Source organism: Rhinolophus hipposideros (assembly GCF_964194185.1).
Source record: "Rhinolophus hipposideros genome assembly, chromosome: 23".
Classification (NCBI taxonomy): domain Eukaryota; kingdom Metazoa; phylum Chordata; class Mammalia; order Chiroptera; family Rhinolophidae; genus Rhinolophus; species Rhinolophus hipposideros.
The window spans coordinates 36360299-36375347 of NC_138069.1; the positions used below are offsets into that span (position 1 = coordinate 36360299).

General features: G+C 51.7%; 1 protein-coding gene across 1 annotated transcript in view; it reads left to right on the forward strand.

Moving 5' to 3' along the window:
- The window catches only part of WWC1 (WW and C2 domain containing 1), a 122490-nt gene that overhangs the window by 81089 nt on the left and 26352 nt on the right, over positions 1-15049 (forward strand). Inside the window, exons 6-11 of the mRNA XM_081035896.1 lie at positions 201-330; positions 1706-1852; positions 3080-3153; positions 6805-7047; positions 12009-12098; positions 12959-13494. Coding sequence (XP_080892022.1) covers positions 201-330; positions 1706-1852; positions 3080-3153; positions 6805-7047; positions 12009-12098; positions 12959-13494 — 1220 coding nt within the window. The remainder of the gene's footprint in view (positions 1-200; positions 331-1705; positions 1853-3079; positions 3154-6804; positions 7048-12008; positions 12099-12958; positions 13495-15049) is intronic.

Here is a 15049-nt window from a genome sequence, read left to right on the forward strand (position 1 = left end):
CTTGACTTCCAGAGTGGGATTGCCTCTGCCAGCCCACACTATGGGACATTTGCCATTTAACAGGCTCCTTCTGTGTCTCGGGGCAGGACAGAGAGGAGACTTCTTGAGGGAAGGAAGCACTGTGGTCTGTGTTTTTCTCCTGGGGAAACCCCATCCCTCACCCCGTCTTCGTCTGACCTTTCCCATTGACTGTCTCCTAGAATCGATAAGAAAATGTCGGATGCTCAAGGCAGCTACAAACTGGACGAAGCTCAGGCCGTCTTGAGAGAAACAAAAGCCATCAAAAAGGCCATCACCTGTGGAGAAAAGGAAAAGCAAGATCTCATTAAGGTATGAACGTTCCCTTGATGTGGACCCCATCTCCATTTCTCCTGCACACTTTTCTGGGCCAGGACTCATGCAGGCTATTGCCACTTGCTATACAGATCACTGAGTTCTCCTCACTAGTCACCTTGAGCTTTCAGTCTCATCTTACAGGGGAGGAAATGGTGGTTCAGAAGCACTGAGTGACTAGCCTACGGTCACACAGCTAGTGGCAGTGGCCGAGCTGGACCAGGATCCCTTGAGTCCAAAGCCCATGACCTTGCCACTAGGTCGGGGCACTTGGATTCCTTTTCAAGGAACCAAATGGAGGGAGGTGTTTCAGCATCGTTAACCTTGACATCAAAATGGAGCATCTTGATAAGCATTCCGTTGCGTGTTCTGACTCTATGCTGGGGACTGAACGAACGATAATAGATGTGATTTAACGTGCCAGGCAGTTGTGCCAAGCACTTTGCTGTGCCTTGCTTATTCCTCACCTCAACCCTACTTTATCCCCAGGATCCAGGTAAAGACTGTACGGCTCAGAGAGCACATGGTAGAGCCAGGTTGCAAACCCATGAACACCCGACTCAGAAGCCCCTTCTCTCCACCCTGTGCCTCTCCCTGCCTCTCCCAGGAGCCGCCCTCACCTCTGAGATATGATTGTTCTGGTCAGCGGAGTAGGAGCCTGAGGCCCAGAGATGCTATAAATGACTTGCTGCAGGAAGCTTTATGCTCAGTCCCAAACAGAATAATTTCGAATCTCCGGCTCAGGGAGAGCATTCAGATGAGGCAATGGCGGACAGTGAGGCATGTTCCTGTCGTGATGAGTACTTCAGAGCACCGAGTCTCAGGCCAGATAGACCAGGACCAAATCCCGCCCTGTCAAGTGCCAGCTTCTCCATGTCACAACTCCCTCATGGGTAAAATGGGGATAATCGTGTCATTCCTGGCAGGACAGACTTGCATAAGACAGTGGCAAAGCTGACAGTTACCGAGTATTGGCTGTACTAGCTCTTTCCATTGGTTATCTCGTTTAAGCGGAATGGTAGCCATGTGAGGTCGGACCTGTGATTATTCCCATTTTGCAGGAGAGGAAACTGAGGCACAGAGAGGTGAATCAACTAGCTCAGATCACACAGCTGGGAAACAGCAGAGCAGGGGTGCCTTTCATACAGTGTGACTCCCAAGCCAATGTCCACCCCATGTAAGTCGCTCCCATGTAAGGGCCTGGCACCTACTAAGTATCCACTCACTGCCAACTCTGTACAAGATGAGCAGAATGGATGAGCATGGGTTCCTACTAAATTACGAAAGGTAGAGAGAAAGGCACATGGAGTGTGACAGGCCTAGCGCCCCTCCCAGGATGGGTGTGTCCCTAACCCTGCCCTCCCCGCCTCAGAGCCTTGCCATGCTGAAGGACGGCTTCCGCACCGACAGAGGGTCTCACTCTGACCTGTGGTCCAGCAGTAACTCTCTGGAGAGTTCGGGTTTCCCACTGCCGAAACAGTATCTGGACGTGAGCTCCCAGACAGACATCTCGGGAAGTGTGAGTATGCAGTGCACACCGCTGGGGGCCAGCCTGGGGGAAGCTGCCGTGACGGACGGTCACCTTCTCCTTACTCACCTGAGGCGTGGGTTGGTGGCTCTCTGTGGGGCTGGCTACTAACTCAGCCTTTGGAAGCTCTGTCCTCCTGCAGCCCTCCTGGCCCCAGCGTGACAGTAGATAAACCAGCCCTGACTCCATTTCCACAGGGTTGCCTGGCCATGTGCTTGTGTCTCTAGGTACTGCACGGAAACTGTTCTTGAAGGACCAAGGGTCTTTCTCTGGTGTCCTTCGTACCATTTGGCAGCAGCATTCTGTTTTTCTTTCAGTAGCTGGAAAACAGAAGATATTTTCCTCCTTTTCGTCCCGAAACAATGCTGCAGCTTTCAGACAGCTGCCTAACCCCCAGTTCCAAAGCTCAGTCGCGCCATAAAATTAAATAGGGCAAGTCTGTCCAGACGTAGCTCAAGGAAGCAAGCGTAGGACTGCCCTGTGGCAAGCCATTATTTTTAGAGAGCTTTTGTTTCCTAGAGCAGGTGACATTGAACAAACTCTCCTCCCAGCCTCCGTGGCTAAAATGCTACTCCTATCTGATTTCTATAGTTGTGTTCCCACTTGGGAAGAGAAGCTATATCGACGTCTGATGGGGTGAGCCTTGCAGCTTCTTGCTGCTCTTGTCAGATTGGCCTGGCCCACAGGGCTGCCCCCTCCGCTCCCACGCCACCCATGTGTCTGTCTCTAAGCCACCTGTGGGCCAACGTATTTGTGAAGGAACTGTGTGCCTCCTTCCAATTCTAGGACCTGTCCCTCGCTCACCCAGTGTTTTGCTCCTGACTGCAGCCTCCTGAGTTTTCAGTTGAGCCTCCCCAGTGCCCACAGAATGGCTTTCTTGTATATTGGCTGTCCCGATTTCCTCCTGACCAGCTGTCCTCCATGCTTCTGTGGTTTGAATGGGCTCCACGCCATTTGTGGCTGCAAGATGATATTCTGGGCCCTCAGCTTTTCTTCTAGATGGGATCGAAGTCTGCATTTGGGGCTCTTCCCACGGCCTGAAAGAAGGAGAATTTTTGCCTCACAAGCTTCCTTGCGATCCTCACAGCCAGCTCAGTAATTGGGGGCTGTTCTTAGCTACTTCCCACGCAAGCTGTCGAGTCTCTCCTGAGTTCCTGAAATCCCACTGAGCCCTGGCCACACCAGCCATATAATTCCTGACTTTGTTCTTTCCTCCAGTTTGGCAGCAGCAGCAACAATCAGTTGGCAGAGAAGGTTAGATTGCGCCTGCGATATGAAGAGGCTAAGAGAAGGTAATGAAAGGCTGGGGGCTGGGGAGGGGGGTTCCAATAGTAATGATAATAGTAATAATAGTAACTGTTGTAGAGGGTCTGCTCTGTGCTTGGCTTTTTACATGCCTCATCTTATTTAGTCCTACAAAGGTTATGAAGATAGATCGTATAATCTTCATGTTTTAATCCTCTCTGAAACTCGGGAGAGGAAATGACTGACCCAGGAACACTTGGATAAAGGGTAGAGCTATGCTTTGAAGCCAGATCTGATAAACCTCAAAGCCTAGTTAATTATCTTTCCCTTTGTGGCCTCAGTTTCTATAATCAGGGTTTTCCAATGATCCTATATGCAGTTCAGTTTGAAGGAACATAACTGGGGTTTTAGCAACAGGCTAAAAAACTATGGATCCTACCCACTCCAGTGTTTCCTGCCCAGCTGGGAGCAAGCTGTGCTTTTCAACTGTGTGGAGACCCCAGTGACTTTACGTGTTCTGTGGCTTCACAGAATCCTGAGCAGTTGCATTCCATTGCCACAAATAAAATTAAAATAATAATCAAAGCCGACGTATTTAGAGCGTCTGTTATGGGCCAGGCATTGTACTGAAACATTTGTATGTGCATTGTCTCATGTCATTTTAAAAGCAGCCATGTAACATAGCTTATATATCATGTTATCTTGATGTGAGAGAGGAGAAAGTTGAGATCAAAATGTTTCATGACTTTTTAAGGTGGTGGAATCCGAATTTGAACCTGGTTGATCTGGCTTCAAGTTCATGATCTTGCTATACACTGAGCCAGCCTTCCTGGGAAAAGCCCTACAGGGCAACACGTTCGTGAATGAACTCAGGCATGTTGCTTCCATTCCTCCTTAGGCTAGGTTGCCTGGCCCATCGATCTTTTAAGCCAGTTCCAGGTGGAGTGTGGCGGCGCCCAGCTCTCCCCCTCTCTCAGCTCTGTGTGAGCAGCAGAACCTTTTGCAGCAATGACAGAAATTCGATAGGAACTAGAGAAGCAAAAAAAGGACTTTCTTGGCTTCTTGAACTGCAAAGTACTGGGGTAAACTAGCTTCAGTCACAGCTGGATCCAGGGACTCACATGGTGTTACACAGACTCAGTCTCTCTCCCTTTCTCCGCTCTGCTTGCCGTTGTGTGGACAGATTTCCTGTCAAAGTGGCGAGATGACCCCTAGCAGTTCTCTGCTTACAGTTACTCTGCTACCAGGTTAGCAACCCCCAGCTGAAAGAATGCCTACCTTTCCCAACAGTTTTAACAAGTGTGGGGGCTGAGACTGACAGGCTTTTCGAAGTAAACCAATCATTGTTGCAGGATGGGGGGGGATTAGAATTATCTGCAGGTCCAGGCAGGGGTCACGTGCCCAACTCTGTGTAGAAGGGAGATTGAAGTCAGCTTTGTGGGAACCAAGTGACCTGAAAATACGGGAGGAGTGATTTCCCAAAGAAAACTTGGAATATTAACAACAGAAGGAAAAATTGGATACTTGTCAGGTAGAAAAAACATGTGCTGTGCACTATTTCAGCTCCCCCTAGAGGTACAGCAAAACAACAGGATTTCGGCGCTGGGACAGCCACTTCTTGTCCCCTCTGAAGGGGGCACTCTGAACCCTAGATTTGTTCCAGCCCGCAGTCGTGCCTGTCTTAGGTGATCAGTCTGGAGAGGCTAAAGGATTGGAATCTTCCCTCTGGGGTTGAGCCGTTATACTTCTCATCGCTGAGAGACATTGCATCACAACTTCTCATCTCCTCTCACCCTGGCTTATCTGCATTTACAGTTTTGTGTGCCCCACCCCCACCACCAAAGCTCGTGTAAGTGTAAGGGACAGAGCAGCCTGCTGAATGGGAAGGCAGAGTCTGCAGGACTTGATGGAGGGAGGGCAGATGGCTGTGATGCAAAGTCTGGTCACTGTATGCCAAGCTTTGTCACATATGCATTTCTAGGGAGGGAGTCTAGTGGTTTCCGTCAGATTTTCCAAAGGATATATGGCCCTGAGTTTAAGGAGCACTGGCATAGGGGAAGTGCCATTAGAAAGAACATCCAAGAAAGCATCAATCAGCCCTTCAATGTCCCACGCGTTGTGGAGCCACTGCCAGATCTGGCCATACCGCTCTATTCTCAAAGCAGCCGGAGAACAGCAGCTACGACGTTGTTCCAAAGCCAGTCTTGATGGATTGCTGTATATGTGAATATGGAATCTAAATTAATTAACTCTAAGAATCCCTGCTGAGACGCTTGGCTGGGGAATGAAAAACCTAGGTGTGTCTCTCTGTATGGAATTTTCACTACACAACCTGGAGATCTTGTCTCCGACAGTGTTTTCTTAAACTGAGAGTTGGGCCACGTTGTCCGCATATAGGATCAAACTGGGAGACCAGCGGCCTGGGCTCTCAACAACTATTGGGCATGCTGAAGACTTGCAGTCTTGACTGAGCCAGGTCCTTTCTGGACATCCGCCTGGAAGGGTTAACCACCAGGTCTTACCCACCCCTTGAGGGCAGGCTGAGGGTAGGACATGGTCAACGAAAGCACTTTGCAAAGACTGAATCCTAAAGGACCACATGATTGCTTTGAGATACTTGTGTTAGTACTCTTAATTATGCTATGACTCTTAATTTGGCCCAACCATACCCATACCTGATATCTAAAAGCACTTGGCAGTGTATAAAGAGCTCTTAATGGTAAGGTTCTCACTGGTCCTCATAACCGATCTCACAGGCACCGTTATTATCCCCACCTTACAGACGACGATATTGAGGGTCAAAGCATTTAAAGGATAGGGTTTCCAGCTCCCTCCTTTAACATCGTTTAAGTGCCTGCAGTGTACCAGGCACTGTACTAGGAGCCCATGATACCAAAATGATTTCTTAACCAAAGTTCCCTTTTGTCACGAAGGCCAGAGCCAGGACTCCAACTCAAGGCCTCTGGCCCCAAATCCACAGTGGTTCACTCTGCTGCCACCACTCTGAACTGGGGACACGTGGTTAGCATTTGTAGTGTGTGCTGTCATTGCAGTGGGCCCATGACTGCCACTGGTTTAGCAGCTGTTATGTGCCTGACAATGGTTCATTTTCACAATTCTGAAGCGTGAACAATTGTTTTCTTACCTATGAGGCTCATGGGTTTTGCCCGATGTTAATACCTGATAAATGGTCAAACCAGATGATAACAGCAGAGGCAGTAGAAACATTTATTGCGTGCTTACTATGTGCCAAGTACTGTGCTTTGAGCACTTGCGGATTTTGTCATTAAGCCTTCACGCTCAACCCACGAGGAAAGAGCTTGTGTGACTCCCTTCAGAGAGATGGCATGACTTGACCAAGGTCACAGAGCGAGTGGGAAGAGGCTATTGCCTAGTGATGAATATTTCTATTCTGTCAGGCTCAGTGTCTCTCAGGGCAAGGGCATGGCCTGGTTTATGTGTCTCCCCTGTCTCTGCAGAGTGTACTCATTGTTGGCACATGGCAGGTACCACATGGGTTTGTTAGATAACAATACGTTCCTTGAGACGCCATGCTGATCCAAAGGAAATCAGTAACTGTCAGGTTACTCCGAGGCTGTCATGGCTCCTGGTCTCTCAGGATCTTGGCCATGCAGCCTGGTACCCTGCTCCTGCAGTGCCATGGGCACACCAGTCACCCTCACCTTCTTGGCCCACAGGATTGCCAACCTGAAGATCCAGCTGGCCAAGCTGGACAGTGAGGCCTGGCCTGGCGTGCTGGACTCGGAGAGGGATCGGCTGATCCTCATCAATGAGAAGGAGGAGCTGCTAAAGGAGATGCACTTTATCAGCCCCCGGAAGTGGTCCCAGGGGGAAGTGGAGCAGCTGGAGATGGCCCGGAAGCGGCTGGAGAAGGACCTGCAGGCCGCCCGCGACACCCAGAGCAAGGCGCTGACGGAAAGGTGGGGCTGGGCTGGACCCGGGAGGGAGCATGGGACCCATCCCTCACCGCCAGTCAGTCCTCCAGCCCCCAGCACGGAGAACGGAGGAGGGGCATCACCTGGGATGCTTGGGCTCCACCCTGGGAGGGCTCAGTTTAGAGATCTTGCAACTTTCCAAAGTGGCAAATCGGGGGACATGAGTCACCATGAGACTACCCCAGGGCTTCACAGAGGGCGTCTCACCTCCGAAAGGGTCCGCTCAGGTGCAGGTTTTCAGAAATTATCTTCTAACTGAGGTAAGCCACGTAACTATAGAATTTAGAGCAGTCGATTTCCTACTTTGTAACAGTGACTCAATTTATACAAAAGTTTCACAGAACAGTGCCTACTTTTCCCTTTGTGCGGTGGCCCTCTGATGTTTTCTCTCTCTCATTTTGCATTTATTTTATGCTGGTCATGAGCCACTAAATTGATTGCAGGCCACATGCTAAAGAGTTGCAATTTTTGGTTTGTAAAACACTTTTAGATTTGATGGAAGTTGTAAACTGAGATGCTTATTGGGTCAAGCAGATGACATAAATGCTAGAGGGCCACCTGGCCGTGGGCCAAGTCAGACTGGAGTGGGTACACCCCATTTGTCTAACATGGGCGCCTCCAGCGAGTGGGAGTACAGGGCCCAGGCTGCCAGAGGCCGTATCTCAAGGCAAACATTGTTTGGATTATTTTTTTTAAATATTGGCAACGAATCCAAATTTTTCTTTTAAATGCTATAAAAGTGAAGTCAGCTTCATCGGTGGGTTTGTTTTAACCTGAAAGCCACACTGGTTTCCATTCTCTGGTTTAGTCCTTATAACAGACTTTATTTCCCTCAGTGTCCCACCAACCTCAACACCCACATTACACAGAGCACAACCCCGTGTTCACAGGCGGTGGTGTAATCCTCAGCTTCTCATTGATTCATTCCTTCCTTCCTTCCTTCATTCACTCATTCCTTCATTCTGTCCATCAGCCCAATGTGGACTCACTCATTGAAGAAATGTTTTGTTGTATTTTCTGTGTGCAAGGCAATTCGGAGGATTCAGAAATGAATAAGTCATGATCCCTGCAGATCCCTGATGCTTTAAACTCTAGCTGTTTTCACTTTTCCTAGCAGCAGACTTTATGGAGCAGGACCCCTGCCCTTAAGGAACCTAGATTTGAAGACAGTGATTTTCAAGCGTACGTGCGCGTGTGTGTATGTTTGGGGGCAAGGGAATTCCTCTCCATGGTGAAGTCAGAGGTTGAAGCCCCGTTTATAAAGCAGTAAACTTGCCTGTGCCCCAGTGGAAGCAGGCCGGATGTGTCACCCCAGGATGGGTCCTAAGACACCTTCAGGGAGCCTATGAACTCTAAGGCACCCAGCTGGCAATCCCATTCTATCAACTGAGTAAGCGCCATTTGCACACAATGGGGTGCCCGAGATGGATCAAGCTGACCAACCCCTGCCTGGCCTCTTGTAAAACATCAAAGAGTCCATTGACCTGTCAATAGCAGGGGCTCTCTCCCCACCAAGCCCTTTGTGAGGATTGTTACTGGGGCCAGGTCGCTGTCCTCCTGTATCCTCCCCTGGGAGAGGTGGCTGATTCACACTGACCCACCACGAGGCAGGAGGAGGAGAAGGATAGGGCTTCATGACTGGTGTTTTGGAAGCAGTTGCTAGAAATCTCCTTCAGCTCTCAGACTCTCTGTCCTGCTTTCCCTCACACTGTGTGCCTTGGGGACAAGGCCCGTGTCTCTACACTCTCATGCCTTTAGTGTTAGTTGAAAGAATAAGTGGTGAATCGGCTTGGGCAGACCTTACCAGGTCTCTGCCTGCATATCCTGGTCTGTCTACAAGTCCTTTGGGTCCCTCCCTTGTTCCCAGAACTTACAGCTGCCACCAGGAAGCTGTTGATCATGCTTACAGCCAGCTGCGAAAGAGAATCAGACTCGTGGCAGCCTCACTCCTTGTTGGATCAAACGAGGTCTCCTGCCCACTGCTGACCTTCAGCAGGTCATTGACCTGTACGGACTTCAGTTGCCTGATAGGGAAAAGAAAAAAACAGGAAATTACACTGAATACCTATATAATCTGAAGGCAGGTGGTTGGATCAGATTATGAATTGAGGCTCTTCCCTGGTCATTGAAACTTCCCTGCCACCTTGAGGTTAATCTCCATTTTATAGATGAGGAAACTGAGGCTCACCCAACATCCCCACGTGGCAGGGCTGGGGTTAGAACGCAGGCTCCCTGGCTCTGGAGCCCGTGTTTGCTTTAGGCTGCTCGCTGCCCACTCCTCTCTTCTCTCTCTTTCTCTTGAGAGTGTTGTGCTCCTCGCCTGCACACACCGGCCTCTCTACTCAAGGTGCCTTTGAGAAGGACAGGCATGGACGCCTCCTGAAAGCCACATCACTGAGCGCGCCAGACCCCACGCACAAGCCAGTCAGTACAGTAGACACCCCGACACCTCTCATCCTCCCCTACTTCTCCTCCCTCCCTCCCCACCACTGCCGAGCGCTGCCCTGTAGTCATGCAGGTGCTTGTCGGAGCGTAGACTCCCTGGCTTCACCCTAGGGACCGGTTTCCCAGGCTCTTGCATTTTTAACCAGCACCCCAGGTGCTGAGCTAAGCTTGTGGGGAGTCCAGCCCCACCTTCTGGATCCTCTGCCTTCTACGCTTGATGTGTTTTTGGCTTCCCGGCATATGCCAGGCATCACACACAAATGCCACCTGGCCTGGGGAGGAGCCTCGGCTCCTGCCTGTTGCTGCTGGTGACCTCACCCCTTGCTCAGGAAGTCCAGGCCACCTGACTCCCAGAGCCCTCAGCATCCAGCGGGGGCTGCAGTGGGGACCTGCCTTTACACCTGGGACACGCCTCTGTGGTTTGCTCCCAGGGAAGAGGAAAAGGGAGGCAGTGGTGGTGAGCGCCAGAGCTCACACCGTCTCAGTGCTTTGCTCTTATGGAGGGTTGGGAGAGTCCATAGTCCTGTCCATTCCTTGGAGAGTCAAGGGTTTTGTTCACTGTGCGCTCCGCCTGCTGGTCTGCTCCCGTCCCGCCCCAGAGAGGACTCTGGCAGAACAGTCCCAGGGGCTGAGCTGGCCCAGGACCGTGCTCAGGCGGCTCTGCCCATGGCTCCGGTTGCCTTTTCCGGCACTTCACAAGTCTACTTGCCCAGGACCAGGGCCCGCCCGTCCCTCTCCACTTCTCAGTTGTTCTAGAGCCAGGTCTGGTCTTCACTGCAGGGCCTGTGGTTGCTGGAGGGAGGGTGTGGTTAGGCTTTTCTATGGAAATGAACTCTTTCTCCCAGGCCCTAGGCTGGGTTGGCTGTGCTTTGGGAGCACCGGGTCAGCCAGTCCCCTTCCAGCAGGATGGCATAGGGGGCCATCATCCAAGAGGCCGACCGTGGAACACATCTGTGCATGGGAGATTGGAGGTCCCGGTCTTTCAGCAGAGAAAACAAACTTGGCCTACTTCGACTGGGGAAAAGTCCTGCAGTTACTTGTTGAGCGGAGGTCCATGTGGTGGGCGCCTTGCTGGGGACTGGGGGGCGGGGGGGGGCACAGATCCTTGCAGTGCCCAGTCGGTGCAGCAGCTCCTAAAGCTCGTGTTCCTAAAACTCACCTGCCTCTTCCTCATTAACTCCCTTGCCCCCCTTGCGCTCTTTTGTCTCCTCCAATGTGGCCTCAGTCCACACCATCTGAATCACACAAATGCAGCCACCCTGTCATTAGCCCACAGCCTCCGGCCCGTTTTCTGCACCGTAGCCAGGACGACCTGAAAATGAAAGAGGCCTCTACTGAAATTCCCTGCTTGGAAGGTTCTTTCCACTGCACGTTTCCTGGCCGGCTCCTGTCCATTCTTTGTATCCGCTTAAAGTTTTTTACTAATCAGAGAAAGCCAACTGCTGTTAAGAAACAACCCCGCAAGTCTCTGTGGCCTAACCCAGTAGAAGTTTCTTTCTTCCCTGTGTATCCTCCAGGTGGATATTCCTGGCTGACAGGCAGCCTTCTGTGTGGTTGGTCATTCTAGGACCCAGACTCTTCTCGTCTTGCGGCCCCTCCCCTTTGGAGCCAAAAGCGTCCTCCAAGGGACAGTTGGAGAAGACCCAGCCACCTCTCGAAACCACACCAGCCTGAGACTCATGATGTCTCTCACATTCTATTGGCCAGAACTTGGTCACGTGCCCCACCCAGCCAGCTGCAAGGGAGGCTAGGAGGGTGGTCCAGCTGTGGGTCTCGGGAGCTGAGGAGAGCACACATCTGGGCCACACCCGCAGGCTCAACCACAGAGTCACGTGCTCAGAGAGGCGCACCTGCCCGTCGAAGGCAGGTCTCTCGGGACTCACGTTCTTTTCTGTCATTCTGTACTTTTCCCTCATGGACCTTGTCACACCGTATTTTAATGAGATATTAGATATTTGAGTATTTCTTAATATCTGTGCTCCCCCAACCCTCCCCAGGAGAAGGTAAGCTCCGTAAGAGCAGAGACAACTTCTGTCTTGCTCCCAGCTTTATCTCCAGTGCCACTATAAGATGGGCTTTCTACGAGTGGGTGGAGGGGTGGATAGATGGATGGAAGGTAGGGAGAAAAGGAGAGGGAAGAGGAGGGAGGGATGGTTGGGTGAAATCCTAATTCTGTCACTAAATCTGTAGCTTATTTAACTCTAAGAACCTCAATTTCCTTGTATGGAAAGTGGTAAAAACCATTCTGACCACGCAGGGTTATTGTACACGTGAACTGAGGCAATGTCATACATTTCTAAGCACAGCACCTGGTATATAGTAGGTGATGAATAATATAGGAGTTCTTATAGGATTCTATGTGGAGGACATATCTCCCCAAATATCAGAATAAAATGCTTCCAGAAAGTTCTTGTGTCTGTGGGTCTACCTGTAATTCCTCTTTCAGGGATATACAGGCTGGATGCCTTGGGGCTCCCACCTCATGACGTCTCTCCCTTTAGGTTGAAGTTAAACAGTAAGAGGAGTCAGCTGGTGAGAGAACTGGAGGAAGCTACTCGGCAGGTGGCAGCTCTACACTTCCAGTTGAAAAGGTGAGTGGTGGGCAGTGAGGGACCGCCGTCCTGGGGCTGGCCAGATGCAGGCGTCCCGAGGTGGCCCCCCCCAGGATCTGCCCTGTGTGTGTCCTCTGGGGCCCGTGTGCACTGGTTTAGAAGCACAGCAGGCGGGGGTTCGCCTAGCAGACTTGGGCTGGGCCTGACATGGCTGAGGACAGGGCACGTCACCTTTCCAGCCTACAGCCCCAGTCCTTCTGACAACACAGAGGACCAAGGCCCAGTCAGGTGCTCGTGTGTCTTATTCACGTCTCTAATACCTGCCAACCCACGTCCACAGCACACAGAGGAGGCCTTGGGCCTGGCCCTGGGCCTAGTGGGCACAGCGTGTCACTGGAATTTCATCCCATTTTGTTTCTGTCATATATTTGTAACAGTTGCCTTCTATCTGTAGTAAATGATACTGCTTTTCAAATTATGCTTGGGATAGAAAGTTTCCTTTTAAGATAAATGCATTAAAGCATAAAAAACTGAGTTGATTTGAAGAAAAATATTCAGAAGTATTATTTTGGACTGGATTCAACTATGGAGAACTATCATGAAAATGGAATGCAGCCAGTGGAGGTCTGGGAAACAGAGACCGAGAGGAAAATGGCTTTTTAAGGCAGTCGGCTTGGGTTTGAATCCCGTATGTGCCACTTTCTGATTATGTGGCCGTTTCAGGGTATCAGATTCCTCTTTAATGAAATGGGGGTGCATGGTCTCCCCGGGAGACTGTCAGGAGAGCCCAGTGAGGTGATGTGTTCTAAGTACCTGTGGCGCTTTGCAGAGCCAGGCGGGACGTTCCCGGTGGCCCCGCCACCCTGTGTGTCCTCAGCCTGCATTGTCCCCGTCCCCAGCCTCTCGAGCAGCATGCAGTCTCTGTCCTCGGGCAGTAGCCCCGGATCCCTCACCTCCAGCCGGGGCTCCCTGGCGGCCTCCAGCCTGGACTCCTCCACCTCGGCCAGCTTCACTGACCTCTACTATGACCCGTTCGAGCAGCTGGACTCGGAACTGCAGAGCAAGGTGGAGTTCCTACTCCTGGAAGGGGCCACGGGCTTCCGGCCCTCGGGCTGTATCACCACCATCCACGAGGACGAGGTGGCCAAGACTCAGAAGGCAGAGGGGGGCGGCCGCCTGCAGGCCCTGCGCTCCCTGTCCGGCACCCCAAAGTCCATGACCTCCCTGTCGCCCCGCTCCTCCCTGTCTTCCCCATCCCCGCCCTGCTCCCCTCTCACCGCTGACCCCCTCCTGGCTGGAGACGCCTTCCTGAGCCCGCTGGAGTTTGAGGACCCGGAGCTGAGTGCCGCTCTTTGCGAACTGAGCCTTGGTAGCAGTTCCCGGGAGAAGTACCAGCTGGAGGAGCCGGGGACAGAGGACAAGCCGTTGGGCCAAGGTAGAGAGCAGCCCCCTGAAGGGTAGGAACCCCGAGGAGGGCGGAAGGTGGGCTGTGCCCAGGCCTGAGCGCAGGGCCCTGGGATCCTTATGGCATTACTGACTGCTTTCTCTGTGCCAGAGCTAGACATGGTGTATTGCGTTGTTTATTCCTTCAGTGGGTATTTATTACGCGTTCACAGTGTTCCAGGTCCTGGGCAGAGGAAGGGTTTTCCGGTGGTGGATTCATTCAGATAATTCATATAGATAATTATTATTCCGTACCTACTTAAACTAAATGGCAGGTCCTGTGCTAATGGATGGACACGGTTCATTCATTCAGTCACCAAATAGGCCCTGTCCCAGGCACTAGTGTAGTCATCAGGACACAGTGCTGAGGACAGGTGCCTGTTCCCATGAAGCAAATGGAGGCACAGACAGTAACTGTCCAACCAGATCAATCAAAGCACTGGGAAGAAAATAGAACAGGATATGGTAGAGCCTTTCAGGTTAGGGTGGGCCTGCCCGTTCAGATTGGGTTGGGAAGGAAGGGGACATTTGAAGGGAGGCTTCAGCAGTGAGAAGGAGCCAGCCTTGGGAAAAGCAACAGCAAGGTCTCTGAGGTGGAGCAAGGGGCTGCAAGAGGAGCCAGAGGTAGGGGGTCGCCAACACGGCTGGAGACGCAGGCAGAGCCCGGGTCACATAAGGCCTGCGGTGAGGACTTTGGGTTCTATCCTACTGGCATGGGGACGCATGTGACTGTTTGAAGCCAGGGAATGATCTGACTCCCGTTCTGCATGGGGTCAGAAGGACCATTCTGATGTGGATTGAGATTGAAGAAGTAACCTTCCAAAAACATGACGATGCTGGTGGTGACCGCTGAGCCTTACTGAGAGGAAACTTCTCTTTCTTTAGCAGCAACCACATCCTAAATCCTACTAGTTAACATTTCCTGGGGCACATTACATGGTGAGCAGTGTGCTTTGGTTACGTCTGTTGTGCCCGTTTCACGGATGAGGAAACGGGGGTTCCCAAATGGGACGTCATTTGCCTTAGGTCCCCTAGCGAGCAAGTGGGAAAGCAAGGATTGGAGCCCCCCCCTCCCTTTTGTCGTCACTCACCACGCTCCTCTTAGAATGCTCAATAGCTCAGTGTGTTCGTACCTGAGACACTCTGGTTCTCGCTGGCCCCACCACGTCCATCTGACCCTGGGAGTGAAGGTTGGGACTGAGCAAGGTGCTCAATAAGCTCCCCTGGGGTTCCTGCGCCTTCCTGGCTGTGACTGACTGAGTACAAGTATACAAGACACACGTGCGTTTACTCATTTAAGCCTCATAACAACGCTTAGGTTGGTGCTGCTTCATCCCCATCTTACAGGTGAAAGAAGTGAGGCCCAGTGAGGTTAGATGATGTCCAAGGCTAGTGGCATAGCTCCAAAGCGGCCGAGTCAGGACTGGTAGCAGGGCTACCTGCCTAGAACCCTCATGAAGGCATGTACTGACTCCTGGTGATGAGCCAGCTAGAGGAAGCTGGACCCATCTCAGCCCTAAGGCTCCAGGAATGGGCAGGAGGCCGCC